Source organism: Bos indicus x Bos taurus, chromosome X, assembly GCF_003369695.1.
Source record: "Bos indicus x Bos taurus breed Angus x Brahman F1 hybrid chromosome X, Bos_hybrid_MaternalHap_v2.0, whole genome shotgun sequence".
Lineage (NCBI taxonomy): Eukaryota > Metazoa > Chordata > Mammalia > Artiodactyla > Bovidae > Bos > Bos indicus x Bos taurus.
In genome coordinates, this window is record NC_040105.1 from 50,631,346 (window position 1) to 50,649,795 (window position 18,450).

Here is an 18,450-nt window from a genome sequence, read left to right on the forward strand (position 1 = left end):
GTTCGATCCCTGGGTTGGGAAAATCCCCTGGAGAAGGGAATGGCAACCCACTCCAGTATTCTTGCCTGGAGAATTCCAAGGACAGAGAAGCCTGGCTGGCTACAGTCCATGGGGTCACAGAGACGGACACGACTGAGTGACTAACATTTTCACTTTCACTAGGCTTGTTAACATAGGTATTGTTCTTGCTAGGAGGATGACTTGGGGTGGGATAAGAGGGAAATGAGGTGCAGGAGGGAAGGAGCTCCCTCTTTTATTGGGCACCTCTGCACATTCATGGCACCATGTACTTCCACATGTGTGGCCTCATTTAATCTTCACAACTCTGTGAGGTGGGCATTGCCATCACTGATTTATGGAAGAGGAGGCTGAGGCCCAGACAAGAACAAGAAGTGGCCTCTGGCCACACATTCAGTAAAGGACAGAGCCAGGACTGAAAACCAGGCCTTCCTGCTTGCCCCTCAGCCTCCCCCACTACAGAGCTGGCAGTGCTGCAGGCAAGTCATCATACCAGAAGCCTCAGTCCTCCTGGCTCCTTTTCTGTTACTTTCAGACTGGCAGTATCCCCTCAAGGTGGACTCTGACTTCTGACTATTACCTCTCTCACTCCTCAGAGCAGAGTCAGAGGCCATAGAGATGCCACCCAAGCCTGTGGCACCACCTACAGCCAGGGGTCTCTTGGTTGGGGCTGTCCATGGCCTTGCCCACACAACTAAGCACCCAGTTTGGACACATGGCCATCTCCATACAATATGCCTCCTTAAACAGAAATGTGTACATGTACATGCACATGCCTGGCTCCAACTTTCATGCTAAAGAGTACAGTGCAACATGCATGGTTTCCAAAGTATTTTCCCATCAACTGTCATCCACAATCGAGCACAGTAGCTCTCACTATGTAATAGAGAGCACTCTGGTGGCTCCCCATCTACTGTCTAATGTGACACTCATAGAAACCAGGCTGGGTGAGCTAATGCTGTTTGCATGCTACAGTCAGGAGATACAAAGCCAAGGTGGGCCCAAGATATGCCCCCAGGCCACAAAGGGACCCTGTGATGGAGCTGGGGTAGATTAAACCCCATCACTTGTCTCCCAATCAGGACTCCTTCCACCAGAGCACACTGACTGTTGACTCATAATCCATAATTAGAATGTGTGGACACAATGCCTATATTTGTACATAAAAAATGTGTGCCTGTATCTGTACATTTGTGCAGATGTTCCCCACACATCATCTTGATTAAAAACATGCCTATCTGCAGAAGAAGAGTGAATCAGTTGCTCATATGCACTTCCACAAACCTAAGTGGTTCCTTTTGGTGCTGTCACTGTTTCCCTCACTGGATGGGCTGTCTATACATATATATATATATATATATAAATTTATTTTAATTGGAGGCTAATTACTTTACAATATTGTATCAGTTTTGCCATACATCAACATGAATCTGCCACGGGTGTACACGTGTTCCTTATCCTGAACCCCCCCTCCCACCTCCCTCCCCATACCATCCCTCTGGGTCATCCCAGTGCACCAGGCTGTGTCTTGAGAACTGGCCACCCCAGCACCCAGCACATGCCCACACACACTCAGTAAATATTTTAATACCCTTAGAATCTTAGTACCAGGTCCCCTGCTCAAGCAGTGACCTTTCACAAGGTCAAAGAGAAATGTCCCCCACATCCCACCCACATACACTTCCAGACCACACTCCGAGTACCCAGAATCCTAGAATTTCCTGCCCAGAGTCTGCTTCCAGTAGCTATATGGGGCCTGTCCAAGAGTCTGTTCACATGAGAACAGGACATGTCACAAAATCTTTCACACCTAGGGAAAGGAATGGCCAAGGGGTCACTGTTTGTATGTCATGGGGATTGGGGATATGATATAGACAGAATTTGTTCCTGTGACTGGATTATCCATAAGCATGTACTTAAGATGCCTAGGAGTACAGGATGTAGCAGAAATGGGAAAAGAAGGGAGGTGAACTATAAGTGGAGTGCTTCCATTTGTACTTTTGTCCCAGGCCCACAAATGTTAGAAGTGAGCTGTTTGAATGAATGAATAACCAAGCAGGAGGTTCTATGAACAAGCTTCAGTGAACACACACACACACACACACACACACACACACATGCACATATACACACATAAATACACATATTCTTTTCTATTCCCTTGGTCCTTAGTCATGTGGGCAAGAATATGACTTTTCGTAAATTGGAAACATTTAAACTCTACTCCTCCTTGTTCATTATCACTCCATTATTTGTGGTAGATCTAAATTTATTCTCATGGTCACCTTGTCTTCTTTCATCTCTCTTTCTCCAATCCTCTCCTCCTTTGCACCCCCACTCCTCAGTATGCCTATGCCCTGGCCAATTTCATTCAGTCCCAGGGTATCAGCTCACTGAAGGTGTGGACCAGCCACATGAAGAGGACTATCCAGACAGCTGAAGCCTTAGGCATTCCCTATGAGCAATGGAAGGCCCTGAATGAGATTGATGCGGTGAGATGGAGGGGGATGGATTCCCTGGTGGGTGGTGACTCTAGACTTATCCCCTGGGTTGCCTTTACTCTGCCTCATATGCAGAACCTAATTAATTCAACAAACTTTTCTTGTGCTAAACACTGTTCTGTGCCTTGGGGATCCAGTGAAGTCCAGAACAGACAAGGTCTTCACTCTCATGGAGCCCAAAGTTAGACAGTGAATAAGACATTGCATTGCATGCAACAAAAGTTTGTGAGAGGGGAAATACAAGGATCTGCAGAGTCTCAGAAGGTGAGGATATTCTTGACAAGACAGTGGTAGAAGATTTGGAAGGAAAATTTCCTAGAAGCAGGCAAAATGGACTGGGGTAAGGGAATAATTTTAGTTCAAGGAATAAGGAACAGTTCATGTGAAAGCCCAGAGGTGATAATAGAGCATGGCATGTTCAGGGAACTGAGGGAAAACAGCAGAGAGTCTGAGGTGATTGTAAGGTCTGGAGAGAAGGGAGATGAGGTTGGAAAAGAAGAGAGCTTATAGGGCTTTATAGTCCATATTAAGGGATTTGGATGCTACCCAAAAATGGGAAAACATTGATGTGGTCTAAGTCAAGGAGGAGTGGGCTACCATGTGCAAAATAGATAACTAGTGGGAAGCTGCTGTATAGTACAGGGAACTCAGATTGGTCCCCTGTGATAACCTAGAGGATGGGGGTGGGGAATGGGAAGGAGGCTCAAGAAGGAGGGGATATATGTATACTTAAAGCTGATTCACTTTGTTGTATAGCAGAAATCAATGCAACATTGTAAAACAATTATCTTCCAATTAAAAATTATTTTTTAAAAATTTACCTTCCTCGCCAAAAGGAGGAGTGGGCTGAATGTGATTCACATTTTCTTAAAGACCATGCTGTGAAGACTCCACCCATGACTCCATCATGATCATGTCTGGAGACTAGGTGGGAAGAGGGCCAGAATGAGAATGCATACCAGTATGGAGATGACTGCATTAGTCTAGGCAAGAAGTGAGGGTGTGATGGACCAGATGTGTATTGGAGATGAAATGAAGGAAAAACTTAGTGAATATTTCATCTGAGCCTCATGACATGACAGTCTTTCTTTAGAGTCAGGTTTTTCTATGAGCTCTTTAAGAAGATATTTCCTCTCCATTGTCTCACCTGCACTATAGGCACATTTACATCAGGTAACAGCCCACAGATTATGATTGTTAGATACTAAAGTAAAAGCTTCACCACAGATGTAGATAACTTCTGTGTAGGTAGGTTAACCTGATTGCCTGCTAGATAAATACAGGAAGTATGTGTGTGCATGCATAATAACATATATACTCAACTACAGATGTATAGAGACACACATATTTAGAAAATGGATGTACAACATTGTTATACATATCACATATATTATTATAGAATACATGTGAGACAACTTTTCATCATAATAGTTCAGTTATTGTTTGTTTCTGGCACACACGTGGTATAAGCATTTATTGGATCCCTATTCCATTTCAGACTCTAGAATAGTGCTAGAGAGAGAAATTGGTTTCTGTCTTCATTGAATTTTCAGAAAAAAATAGGGTAGTCAGAGGAATACAAAACAGCATGTGTGATGCAGACTCTGATAGGCTAGAATGTGGGCATCTGACCCAGCCATGATCTGCCTGGAGGAAGTGATGCCTACTTAAAACCTGAGAGCTGAGTAACAGTGAGCCAAGTAGAGAGGATCAGGAATCATGCAAAGAAAGCAGCATAAGCAAAGAGGGAATTGTGTATGTGTATAGAGAAGGCAATGGCAACCCACTCCAGTACTCTTGCCTAGAAAATCCCATGGACAGAGGAGCCTGGAAGGCTGCAGTCCATGGGGTCGCTGAGGGTCGGACACGACTGAGTGACTTCACTTTCACTTTTCACTTTCAGGCAGTGGAGAAGGAAATGGCAACCCACTCCAGTGTTCTTGCCTGGAGAATCCCAGGGACGGGGGAGCCTGGGATTAATTAATCTAAGCAATATTAATTATAGGGTAATATATTCCATTGATTGTTTTTTAAATGTGTCTTGTACATTCTATACTAGTCTCTTTTACATATATTATCTCTAATATTCAAAATACTGTTGTGAGATAGTTATAATTATCCTCATTTTGCAGATGAGGAAAATAAAATTCAAAGAAGTTAGGCGATTTTCTTTAAGTCAATAAGGAATCAGAGGTCACTTCCACAGGCAACAGATTCCCAGCATGCCTCAGAATAGAAAGTCAAAGCCAATCTGGAAGGACTTTGTGAATATACAGAGTGCACTTTCTCCCATGGGCAGTGTCAGATGCAGGTTTTACACTGCCTATCTTCTTGTAGGTTGGGGCAGGGGTGAACCTAACTCCTAAGAAAAGCCTGGTTGGTGGCTCAAAAGACAACCAGAGCCCATTGCTTCACTACAGGAAGGTCTAATTGGAATCTACCAAACCAGAAGGGAATCTTATAAACCCAACATTGATCCCACCTCTAACAACAGACACCTCACTTCTGTGGATTTCTTAGTGAGAACTCATTCTTTAAGAGCCCTTAATTCCTTCTTTGGGTCAGGAGAGTGTATATCCCCAAGGACCACTCTGAAACTGAGGAATTTGCTAATTCTTGCATTCTGAGAGAGGTCTGTGGATACCTATTTCTTTATCTGCCAGAGGTCCTGGAGAAAAAGTGTAGGCAGAAAGGATGGGAAATGTGATAACATTGAAAAGCCCTGTTGTGGATGTGTACATACACATGCACTTGTGTACACAGTCACAGACATCCACCACAGGTATGTTTACACTCACAGATATGCATTTCACAGACACATAGACTAACTAGTCAAGCACAGGTTTCCTCTCAGACACATCTACCAATCATATGTGCACCATTCATGCACACACACACACTTACAGACAGACACACCTAGAGGTACATATCACATTCACTGTAGATACGCATGCAATCTTTGCATATATTTACATCACATAGATACATAGAGGCATACCATGGACACACTAACAGTACAGACATACAGCCTCAGCCATATTACCACAGATTCACACAGACCTCAGACATAGACACATAGATACTCACACATATGTTTATAGATATACACATTTCAGAGACACACACACCACAGACACACTGAGACCCACATGAAGAGACAGACCACAGAGACACCTATGCACACACATTCTTAGATGATGAGACATCCTTTATATACATACATATACTCATACTTATATATATATATATATATACTTACATATATATGCTGACACAAATGCACAACCAATAGCATAAGACCTTAAACATACCAAAAATATACATCATGAGCAAGCTACACACACACAAACACAGTCACAAATTCTTAAACCCACAAATTTATAAAAATACACATATATGTACAATGTACACCTATAAACCTGCTAGGATAATCATAGAGAAACACCACAGATACCCACCATGCACTCAGCCTGAACACACCTATGCACATGCACTCATTCTCACATCCACACAGCTACATACCTTGTGCACACATATACACATATACCAGACAACAAATAGAATGTATTGTCTCCTTCCACAGGGGCAGTAAAGTGAAGTAGTGAAAGTGTTAATTGCTCAGTTGTGTCCAACTCTTTGCAACTCCATGGACTATAGTCCACCAGGAAGAAGAAGTGGCAAGTATACAAAGAAGAACTATACAAAAAAGGTCTTAATGATGCAGATAACCACAATGATGTGGTCACTCACCTAGAGCCAGACATCCTGGAGTGTGAAGTCAAGTTGGCCTTAGGAAGCATTACTACCAACAAAGCTAGTGGAGGGGATGGAATTCCAGTTGAGCTATTTCAAATTCTAAAAGATGATGCTGTTAAAGTGCTGCACTCAGTATGTCAGCAAATTTGGAAAATTCAGCAGTAGCCACAGGATTAAAAGGTCAGTTTTCATTCCAATCTCAAAGAAGGGCAATACCAAAGGGACTACCATACAATTGTGCTCATGTCACATGTTAGCAGGAAAATGCTCAAAATCCTTCAAGCTAGGCTTCAACAGTATATGAATCGAGAACTTCCAGATGTACAAGCTTGGTTTAGAAAGGGCAGAGAAACCAGAGATCAAATTGCCAACATGTGCTGGATTGTAGAAAAAGCAAGGGAATTCCAGAAAAATATCTATTTCTGCTTCATTGACTATGCAAAAGCCTTTGACTGTGGATCACAACAAATTGTGGAAAATTCTTCAAGAGACGGGAATATCAGACCACCTTACTTGTCTCTTGAGAAACCTGTATGAATGCCAAGAAACAATAGTTAGAACTGGATATGGAGCAATAAAGTGAAAGTGAAATTGAAGTCATTCAGTCGTGTCCGACTCTTTGCGACCCCATGGACTGTAGCCTATCAGGGTCCTCTGTCCATGGGATTCTGCTGGCAAGAGTACTGGAGTGGGTTGCCATTTCCTTCTCCAAGGGATCTTCCCAACCCAGGGATCAAACCCGGGTCTCCCGCATTGCGGGCGGGCCCTTTATCGTCTGAGCCACCAGGGAAGCCCACATGGAACAATGGACTGGTTCAAAATTGGGAAAGGAGTACGTCAAGGCTGTATATTGCCTCCCTGCCTATTTAACTTATATGCAGAGTACACCATGCAAAATGCCGGGCTGGATGAAGCACAAGCTGGAATCAAGATTGCTGGGAGAAGCAACCCCACTGCTGGGCATACACACTGAGGAAACCAGAAGGGAAAGAGACACGTGTACCCCAATGTTCATCGCAGCACTGTTTATAATAGCCAAGACATGGAAGCAACCTAGATGTCCATCAGCAGATGAATGGATAAGAAAGCTGTGGTACATATACACAATGGAGTATTACTCAGCCATTAAAAAGAATACATTTGAATCAGTTCTAATGAGGTGGATGAAACTGGAGCCTATTATACAGAGTGAAGTAAGCCAGAAGGAAAAACATAAATACAGTATACTAACGCATATATATGGAATTTAGAAAGATGGTAACAATAACCCGGTGTACGAGACAGCAAAAGAGACACTGATGTATAGAACAGTCTTATGGACTCTGTGGGAGAGGGAGAGGGTGGGAAGATTTGGGAGAATGGCAATGAAACATGTAAAATATCATGTAGGAAACGAGTTGCCAGTCCAGGTTCGATGCACGATGCTGGATGCTTGGGGCTGGTGCACTGGGACGGCCCAGAGGGATGGTATGGGGAGGGAGGAGGGAGGAGGGTTCGGGATGGGGAACACATGTATACCTGTGGTGGATTCATTTTGATATTTGGCAAAACTAATACAATTATGTAAAGTTTAAAAATAAAATAAAATTGGAAGAATAAAAAAAATAAAATAAAATAAAATTTAAAAAAAAAAAAAAAAGATTGCTGGGAGAAATATCAACAATCTCAGGTATGCAGATGATACCACTCTAATGGCAGAAAGCAAAGAGGAACTAAAGAGCCTTTTGAGGAGGGTAAAAGAGAAAAGTGAAAAAGCTGGCTTAAAATTCAGCATTCAAAAACTAAGATCATGGTATCTGGCCCCATCACTTCATGGCAAATGGATGAGAAAAAAGTGGAAACAGTGACAGACTTTATTTTCTTGGGCTTCAAAATCACTGTAGACAGTGACTGCAGCCACGAAATTAAAAGACACTTGCTCCTTGGAAGAAAAGCTATGACAAACAGACAGTGTATTAAAAACCAGACATCACTTTGCCAACAAAGTGCATATAGTCAAAGCTATGGTTTTTCCAGTAGTCATGTATGGATGTGAAAGTTGGATCATAAAGAAGACTGAGTGCTGAAGAACTGATCCTTTCAAATTGTGGTGCTGGAGATGACTCTTGAAAATCCCTTGGAAAGCAAGGAGATCTAACCAGTCAATCCTAAAGGAAATCAGTCCTGACTATTGATTGGAAGGACTGATGCTGAAGCTGAAGCTCCAATACTTTTGGCCACCTGATTTGAAGAGCTGACTCATTGGAAAAGATTCTGATGTTGGGAAGGATTGAGGGCAGGAGGAGCAAGGGGTGACAGAGATGGTTGGTTGGTGGGGTGATGAGAGGGTTGAATAGCATCATCAAGTCAATGGACATGAGTTTGAGCAAACTCCAGAAGATAGTGAACAATAGGGAAGCCTGGTGTGCTGCAGTTCATGGAGTTTTAAATAACTGTACTCGACTAGTGACTGAACAACAACAGACAGCAGACCCAAACCTAGAGGTGTGTTAGCAGAAACCCAGGTGCTTGTGTGCTAATGTTCCACGATCATTGGCCTCAGAACTACGGTAAAGGCTGTGGAGATTTCAACTTGTGAAAACTTTTGTCCCCAAATAATTTTTCTCAGGGTGTCTGTGAGGAGATGACCTATGAAGAAATCCAAGAACACTACCCTGAAGAATTTGCACTGCGAGACCAAGATAAATACCGCTACCGCTATCCTAAGGGAGAGGTAAGATTTGGAGGGGTGGCCAGACTCTTAGGACTCCTCCCCAGTATCTTTATTCCAACTACCAGGATTCCATATTTCCCCAGACAGCTTTAGAAACAGGGTAAAGCAAATTTTGCATCTTCCATCCCACAAAGCACATGATTATCTGGCCCTGGGCTCTCTCATTCTTGGCTATAAGCAACATATTCCTCTTTTTAAAGGCTGTACATTTGCCCGTTTATTTCCTTCTTTCAGGAAAGCTCACTTTATCCTAGACTTTGTCTTTAATATTCTTTCACTAATGGCATCCGAAATATTTTAATGTACTTTAATTTTCTGACACTTTATTGCCAAGTTGCCTAAAGTTCCAGCCTTTCTGGACTGTGAGTTGGAGTCCCAAGTAACAATGGCTAATGGTTTAACCAACTCTTCTTCCACCATATGAGCCAGATTATCAGTTCCCTATTCCCATGCGGTGGTGAATCCTCATTGCTTTCAACCTAGCCTCCATTTAGCCAGTTTCACATGTTAGAATATTTATTAGTCATACTCCATTTCTGATACAGATTCCTGGGGGAAATTATCAGAAAGCAGAATATTAGAGAAGATGAAATGATAGATATCCTGTGTTACAAAGCACTTTAACATTTGTATTTTCATCTTCAGAAATGACATTATGAAGTCAGTGACTGTGCTCTCATTTTCCTTTTCATATTTTAAGGTTATATTATCAGAGGCATACAAATTTAAAGCAATTATATCTCCTATGTAAATTGTATATTTTATAATATAGTGAGCAAGCCTCTTTCCCCGCTAATAATGCTTCTTTTATATGATACTAAAATTTTATCTGCTCAGTATTTGGTTAGTTACTTACTTTCAACTTCTCTGTGTAGTTTTGTTTTGTTTCCTATAGACAACATAGAGATGGGTTTTGTTGGTTTTAATAAACACTGGAAATATATGACTTTTGAATGGCAAGTTTGGTATACTTTTATTTTAATTACTGACTTATGTGAATTTGTTTCTATTCTCTTATTTTGAGCTCTCTAGGCTTGGTTATTTTTTGTCTTTTCCTCCCTTTAGAATTGATAAAATTTTCCATCTATGTTTGAGTTATGCAATCTCTTTCCATTCTTTTAGAGTTACTCTTAACATTTTAATATGTATGACTGACAAAATCTAAAAATCAATATCTCTACCTGCCTCCTGAACCAGTATAAAAACTTTACAACTCTGGTCACTCCCTCTCTTATATTGTTTGTTGTTTTTTATTTTACTTACTTCAAACTTGTGTCTTATTCCCTAAATGAATTATTATTCTTAGTATTAAATTTATTATTGTAAGCACAGCTTACTCAGTGAGTGTTAATTGAATGAATGCTTGCTGAAGCACTTCAATTTATACCAGTCTATCAGAATACATCACTATTTGTCCCTATAATGCCAACATATTGTATTTTGGGGTTAAATTGACATTACCAAAGTAAAATTATTATGAATTCTAGATAAAATAGAATTATTTCCAAACAATTAATAAACTTTGTACCCACACAGATGGATTTTTTCTTTTTAAAAAATTTTATTGGATTATAGTTGATTTACAATGTTGTGTCACATATACATATACTTATTCTTTTTCGGGCTCTTTTCTCATATAGGTTATCACATAATATTGAAGAGTTCCTTGTGTTATTCCATTGGCTCTTACTGATTATCTATCTTATATATAATTGTGTATGTCTATTAATCCCAAGTGCCTGACTTATCCCCCCTCCCACATTTTTCCTTTGGTAACCATAAGCTTGTTTTTGATATCTGTAAGTCTGTTTCTGTTTTCTAAATAAGACTATTATATCATTTTTAAAATTAGATTCCACATATGCGTGATGTCATATAATATTTGTCTTTTTCTGTCTGACTTCAGATAATCTCTAGGTTCATCCATGTTGCTGTAAATGGCCTTATTTCATTCTTGTGATGGCTGAGTAATATTCCATTATATATGTTAATTAATATATACACAATGAAATTTATATGTATACAATGGAATATATTAATATTCAATTCATCTGTTTATAGACATTTAGGTTCTTCTTCTCCATTCATTTGTGTTGATAGACATTTAGGTTGCTTCCATGTCTTAGCTTTTGTAAATAGTGCTACAAAGAACATTGGAGTACATGTATCTTTTTGAATTATGGTTTTCTCCAGATAAATGCCCAGGAGTGGGATTGCTGGGTCACATGATAGTTCTATTTTTAGTTTTTTTAAGGAACTCCATTCCCATTCTGTTCTCCTAGATGGATTTTATATAGTAGAAATTAGGGGAAATCACTTATCTAATTAAAATATAATTTTTACTAGCTAAAAAGATATTGTATATAGTCAGTGTTTATTTAGATTAAACCACATATTTACCAATTCCTTTGATCATTCTTTCATGTTACATCTCAGGTTTTCCTTCTGAGTTAAATGTCTATCTTTTTTTAGAATTTTCTTTAGGAGGATCTGTTGGTAGTAGACTCACCTTTCCTTTTGTCTAAAAATGTCTTTTGGAGGGGTGGTCCTCAATCCTAGATGGTACTTTGGCAAGGTATAAAACACTAGGAACACCATTTTCTCTCTGGAGTTATCATCCCCACTGTCTTCTGGTTTCTAACATGGCTAAGAAGTCTCCTACCAGTCTAATTGTTATTTCTTTTCTCTCTGGCTGCTTTTAGGGTCTTTGGGTCTCTATTGCTTTTAAGTTTCACTCTGATATGTCTAAATATCAATTTCTTTTAATTTATCTTGCTCAGAATTAATTGGAATTCCTAAATCTGAGAATTGAGATTCTTCATCAATACTAGAAAATTCCCAGGCATTATATCTTTAGCTATTCCTCTCTCATATTTTCTTTATTATCTCCTTCTAGAAATTCAACTAGATATGTGTTAGTTTTACCTCTATGCTTCATGTCTCCAAACTTCTTATTTTCAATCTCGTTGCCACATTCTGGGTAATTTCTTCAGCTCTGTCTTCCAAAACATTTTATTTAATGCTCTGCATACTCTACCCATTGAGATTTCCATTTTAATGAATATATTCTTCATTTATAAAAATTCTACTTAATTCTTTTTCAAATCTGGATCTTATATTCAATAGCATCTTATTTCTTCCTTGCATTTTTGAGTCAATCTTTTACTTCTCTAAAAATCTCGAGAATATTTATTTTATATTGTGGATCCTTTATCTTAAGTTGTTAGAGTTCTTGTTGTTTCTGCTTATTTTTACTTATTATAGCTTATGTTCTGTGTATGTTATATGAGCCTCAGTTTGACAAAAATTTATCTGTGGAAAATCCATGCAGCCTCAGTTGAGAGAATCTAGAGAGAATTTACATTTGCTTTTTCCAGACACTCCTGGAAGCAAATGACTTGAAATCACTTTTTATTAAACTCTCAGCTTAGCATTTTCTGAAACACATGGGTAATATAATTCTGAACCACAAATCTATCTAACAATATGTTTGGGGTTATACATTCTTAGTGGAGGCTTTTCCTAATTTTTTCTACCAAAAGTGAGGCAGACATATTTTCTTATTGTTTCCCTTTGCCTGTGGATATATTTTTTAGTTTATAATTTTATTGAGGATGTAGTCCTTTGAAGGTCCCAGATAAATCCCTACCCTATATACACCTAAGGTTTCATCTCATATTTCTATTATGTTTTAAAAGCTCAAGGCTCTTGAATACTGTGATTGGCAAATGTCCCCATGGGAATTATGGCTTCTCTATCCATTTATCACTCTTTTCCCCAAGTTTTTCTTCATTTGGGAACCCTATATTCATAATGTTTTGTTTTCTTGAAAGATCAGCAATGCAAACATTTATTTTATCCAGCTTTTCTAGGGATTTTTTAGTGGAAAGTTTTATTATTGTTATTGTTATCTATTCCACTATATTGATTGCCCCATTTAATAGATGAAAAAGTAAGGCCCCAGGAAAGAAGGAAGGGAGTTGCCCAAGGTCATACTGCTGACTAACAACTGAACTGGCACCAAAATCAAGTTTTCCTGATTCCTGGTCTAGAGTTCTTCTCCTCAGGGCAAATGTGCCTCATCTCCTCTTCTTACCCAAATGTTTCTCTCCCTTTCAGTCTTACGAGGATCTGGTCCAGCGTCTGGAGCCAGTTATAATGGAGCTAGAACGGCAGGAAAATGTATTGGTGATCTGCCATCAGGCTGTCATGCGGTGCCTCCTGGCCTACTTTCTGGACAAGAGCTCAGGTACCACTTTTCTCTCTGTTCCTGGCATGGGAGCTGCATGTAAGTTGAGACTCTGACAACAGAAACTGGTGGTTTTTATCTTAATAGTTAAGAGTACAGTATTTAGAACAAGGGTGCATGAGTCCAATTTCTTACTCTGTCTCGTGATACCTTTGGCAAATTACTTTAACCTCTCCCCGGTGGCTCAGTGGTAAAGAATCTGCCTACAGAGCAGGAGCCACAGGAGACGTGGGCTCGATCCCTGGGTCAGGAAGATCCCCTGGAGGAGAGCACAGGCAACCCACTCCAGTATTCTTGCTTGGAGAATCCCATGGATGGAGGAGCCTGACAGGCAACAGTCCATGGGGTCGCAAAGAGTCAGACACAACTAAAGCAACTTAGCAGGCAGCAGGCTCTGTTCTCAGTTTCCTCATCTGTAAAAAAGAGAGAATGATTAAGTTTAAATAAATTAATATATGTATAGAGCTTAGAATAGTTCATGACACAAAGTATGGGCAATATAAGTATTAGCTGCTACTATTAATATCAGTGTTATTATGAGTTAACATTTTCAAAGCCAACCTAAACAGTCTTTTTCAACCTGAGAAAGCTGAGCCAGTATTTCTCAGAGACATGCTGTCATCAGGTGGAATGGGACTTCTTGTGACTTTTTTTTTTAACTTTTTGGCCACATCGTGCATGTGGCATGGAGGCTCTTATTTCCCTGACCAGGGATCCAACATGCCCCCTGCAATGGAAGCATGGAATCTTAACAACTGGACCACCAGGGAAGTCCCTAGTGTCTTGATTTTGATTATAGGTTTCTGTCTTTGCTCTAGGGATGATTTCTCAAAGATAGTGGTGTTTTGATTTTTAAATGATAATTTCTTTTTATTAAAAAATCTGGATATTTTAATTTACGGAGTATCTACACACTGATTACAAATTGCAAGCTAGGGCAGCTGGTCTGGCAAGGGACTATCATGTCACCTCCAGGTGTAAAAGTCTGTTTCTGACATGGAGGCTGAAGTGTTGGCATCTCCAGGATACTGGAGTAAGGATATGTGAGAACAGTGCAAAGTCATATTTGAAGTATACAATGTCCTGCAGACTTGGATCTTTTCTATGATGCTAGCTTTCAAACAAAGGGCTCTATAATATGGAGTCATCTAGAATTGGAACTGGGGGGACTTGAGAACTTGACATTGGACAAGTAATTTCCTTTGGTTGGTCCTCAATCTCCTCAATGGAAAAAAGGTGACAGGGGATGGGGTGGTGCTGCTGGATTTCTGATGCTGTTCACATCTGTACTGCTCAGTACTATTTCTGAGACTGTGAGGCTGGCCCTGTAACCCTGACTGTGCAGAAGAGGAAATGGAGGCTCTGAGAGATGAAGTGACTTACCCAAGATCATAGGGCTCAGTGGGGCAGAGAGAGGCACTAATCTCAGGTGCATTCCAGAGGCACCTTATCTCAGACACATGTGGGGTTCATGGGAAGCACATGAATCTCCCATTTGCACACTGCTTTACCCACATACTACCTGCTTTCATGAACAGGCCATGCCAGCTTCTCACAGCTGTCCTAAGAGCTGGCTAGGCAGGACTGGGCACATGCTCTTTACTGCTATTGCTAAGGTAAGGAAACTGAAACTCAGGAAGATGCTGTGACTGAGAACTCAGATCCATAGGACCTCAGAGCTGGGTCCAATCCTGTGCTATAAGAGATAAGATCTTTGAAGACCAGAAAAGAAAAGGCAGGGTTGAGATCACTTGTCTAGGCAGTGGCAGAACTGGGTCAGAGACCTCAGGCAAATTGCTTCCCTTTTCTGAATCTATTTTGTCATGCATGAAGTGAGGAACAGTAACTCCCATAGAGTGTTAGTGAGAACGGAGTAAGGTAGTGGACCAAAAGCACTGGACCCAACACCTGAAGATGATGATGACAAAGGCAAGGAGGAGCAGATTGGTTGCCCAGGAAATCTTATGTGTCAGGAGGCTGGGTGGGCTGTGGCAGGCCTGAAAAGCCTAGCATGACCCTCAGGGCCAGGGAGGCCATGACGGGCGGGTTCTGGCTCAATGAAGGGAGATGGAAAGCTGAATATGTTTCCTGGGTGATCAGGAGGGTGGGTGTTTACAGAGAGGAATGAGAGGTGGGAGTGTCACCACACACCACTACGCATCCCTCGAAGGCAATGGCAGCAGACTGCAGTGGTCAGAGCACACATTTGGGCTCAAAGCAACCTGGGTTCCAGTCCCAGCACTGCCACATTCTGGCTGTGGGACTCAGGGCAAATGTCTTCCCTCTCAGAGCCTCAGGGTCCTCATCCATGGAATGTGCCTGGTCATCTGCTCCCTTGAGGCTATCTGGTGATTGCCGTCCAGGCCACGCAAGTCATTGCGTGCAAATCATCAGGAACTGAACACAAGTGAATCAGTGAATACTTGTCCATCAACAAGAGTCCAGGGAGTCAGAGGGCACAGGCCTGGGCTGGGGAGAAAGCTGCAAGAGCTGCCAAGGTGCATGCACACCTCAGCCAAGGCCCTGGCACATAGTAGGGCCTCAGAAAACACTGGCTGGGACCTGTTGTGACCTTTAGGGTGGGGGACCCCGTGGAAGGACTGAGTATGGGTGGGAGGGAGGCTTGTCTTGGTCTCATGTCTGCCTTTCAGTTGAGGAGGTCGGCCACCTACACAGTGCCAATCATTGGTTTCTGGGGACCCAGGGTCTGTCCCCGATCCCCAGTACCTGCAGTCCTCCTTGTTCCTGAGGCCTCTCTGCTCTCTTCCTCCCTCCCCACTGGGCTCTCAGCACTGCCCTCTGAAGAGTGTGGGGGAGCAGGACCCAGGTAAAGACATCCATGGGGAAGGGGGTGGAAGGGAAGAGTGCTTTAACCCTGGAGCCCCAGAGAGGTGGTGACATCCCTAGCATCCTGCCTCTGAAAGCTGCTCTCTCCTCCTTTCCAGATGAGTTGCCTTATCTCAAGTGCCCTCTGCACACAGTGCTCAAACTTACACCTGTGGCTTATGGTGAGTGCCCCCACCTTCATCTGCGGAAAAGTATATAGACGCTATGAGCATGCCTGCAGTGCCTACCATTTGTCCAGCAAAGTCCTAAGAGAAATTCCCTGGGTAGATAGTTAGATGTCTTGGTAGAGGCAGGACTGGTGGTAGCAAGATGACAATGGGGGAAGGACTTAGGTAGCCTCTAAATCTGGGATGTGGTGCCAGCTTTCTCTGTCTCTACCAGAGCACCAATCAGGGCTTCCACAGGTTTTGGGCCTCCTATGCCAGCTCCAAACCCCAATGATACCACCCTCCTCTTTCTTGAGGCTCCCCAGAACTACCTTGTGGCCTTCCACACCTCTGATCTTTCAGTAACCACATAGTTCTCAAAATAAACTTTACCTGGGGTTGGTTGCCCCAAGGTAGTGGCCCCAAGATTCTTTTAGCACTTCAGCACCTAACACAGCTGGGAGGCTCCACAGAGCTCCATCCTTATCACACAGATTAGGTTTCTGTCTCACAGAAAAGACCTGGGGAGTGGGGCAGAGATCATCTGTTCTCAATTCTCATTCCCATTGACAAGGGAGGCTCAGCGAACACTGAGACTATTAGGGGCATAGCCTGCCTTTTAGGCCTGATGCCGTCCCCAGACATCACACAGCTGGTCTAAATTCCCCTCCATAAAGGGCAGCTGTAATCTGCACACAGCATGGAGCTGGGGGTGTGGGTGCTTACGGGGAGAGGGAGTGATACCTCAGGGGAGACCTGTGCTCACCTGGGTGGCTTATGGATGACGGGTTGTTCTTTTCCGAGGCTGCAAAGTGGAGTCCATCTACCTGAATGTGGAGGCTGTAAACACACATCGGGAGAAGCCTGAGGTAGGTAAGGGACTCTGTGGCTCAAGCTGGGGTGTTGTTAAAGCACCCTCCCCTGCAGAAAGGCAGCTCCAGTCCCACAGAGCTTGGGTGTTTCCACCAACATGTAGAAAAACCAGCACCCAGAAATGTAGGAACTGCAGACCAGACTTGAGATACCGAGAAGCAGGGCTAGAGCAACCCTGCCTAAAAGGACTCTGGCTGAAGTTCCCCCAGGCTTGCCTAAGGAAAGAGTCAGGATCCAGGCCTGGCTAAAAGAGGGGAGCCTGGCACTGAGAACAAGAGACAGGGAAGGGTCGGGGCTCCAGACTACTGGTTCCTTCCTACTAATACTAGATTCTTTCCTCTCAGAATGTGGACATCACCCGGGAACCTGAAGAAGCCCTGGACACTGTTCCTGCCCACTACTGAGCCCTTTCTTAGACATCAAACTGCCTCTGTCCTTTCTTGGGTTCACCTTTAGGAGCTGCTATTATTGCTCTTTTCTTACACTGAGAACACTCTGAACTTGGCCTCACTGGAAGAGACCCACTTCTAGTAAAGAAACTCCAAAATAGGCCTTGATTTCTAGCTATAAACAAGGAGCTGTCTAGCTCAAGATGAAACTTGTTCCTTCTTAATTCCTATTCCCTGATCAATAAAGACTTCCCTTACTGCCTACAAAAGTAGAAAGGAGGTCATTGTGAGGTTTCTCCTACAAGATTTTCTTAAGATCCTGACCTTATGAAATGGCTCTGGTGCTGTGGGGGTATGGACTGGGTGAGAATTTCCTGGATAAAAGGGCTCTGGAGAAGCATCTCCAAATATGAAGGTGGAGCATCCATGTGCGTGCCTATGGCCTTGTTCCTTGGTGAGCAACATGACTGGGAACATGACACCTTCATCCCTATATTCAAAGAAGAATCTGTACTTAGACCACAGTTCTCCTTTCTTCAACTCTTGTTGCCATCCTGACTGATTTCACTGTCCATATAAATGATCCAAATACCCTGGTCACCTAGTGCCCTGCCCCCTCAACTTCAGTGATCATCTTCCCTTCAGTCAGTCACGCCATGGACCTTGATTGGCATCATCTAGACTTCTTCCCAGTTTGACTTCTTAAATACAAGCATCTCACTATCTGACCACCGGCCCCCTATTCCTTATAACTCTCTGTGTCATCCTCCCACACAGCAAGCATGTATGTAGTATTTCTTGAATGAACAATATTTACCCTTGCACTGCATGGAGTATAAGTCCTTTGATTCCTTCAGTATCTCCCAATCCATCAGTCCTCTCCCTCTTCATTTTCCTTCCATCCCTGGCTGTCTTGGATCCTACTTTCTGTCTCTTCAGCCAATCTCCATGCAGCTAC

The 18,450-nt window shown here is 42.2% G+C and overlaps 2 protein-coding genes across 6 annotated transcripts in view; one reads left to right on the plus strand and one right to left on the minus strand.

Annotated features, from left to right (window-relative positions):
* PFKFB1 (6-phosphofructo-2-kinase/fructose-2,6-biphosphatase 1) overlaps positions 1 to 17,919 on the plus strand; it is a 373,849-nt gene extending 355,930 nt beyond the window's left edge. For 4 of the 5 annotated variants that reach the window (XM_027533653.1, XM_027533654.1, XM_027533651.1 and 1 more), the window contains 6 exons: positions 2,364 to 2,510; positions 8,884 to 8,988; positions 13,108 to 13,237; positions 16,183 to 16,245; positions 17,035 to 17,099; positions 17,448 to 17,919. In XM_027533653.1, the coding sequence (XP_027389454.1) occupies positions 2,364 to 2,510; positions 8,884 to 8,988; positions 13,108 to 13,237; positions 16,183 to 16,245; positions 17,035 to 17,099; positions 17,448 to 17,507 (570 nt within the window). In that variant the 3' untranslated portion in view covers positions 17,508 to 17,919. The remainder of the gene's footprint in view (positions 1 to 2,363; positions 2,511 to 8,883; positions 8,989 to 13,107; positions 13,238 to 16,182; positions 16,246 to 17,034; positions 17,100 to 17,447) is intronic. The other variant, XM_027533652.1, reaches the window with a different exon arrangement.
* TRO (trophinin) overlaps positions 17,747 to 18,450 on the minus strand; it is a 66,669-nt gene continuing 65,965 nt past the window's right edge. The window contains 2 exon segments of the mRNA XM_027535386.1: positions 17,747 to 17,753; positions 17,817 to 17,982. Of these exon segments, the coding sequence (XP_027391187.1) occupies positions 17,747 to 17,753; positions 17,817 to 17,982 (173 nt within the window).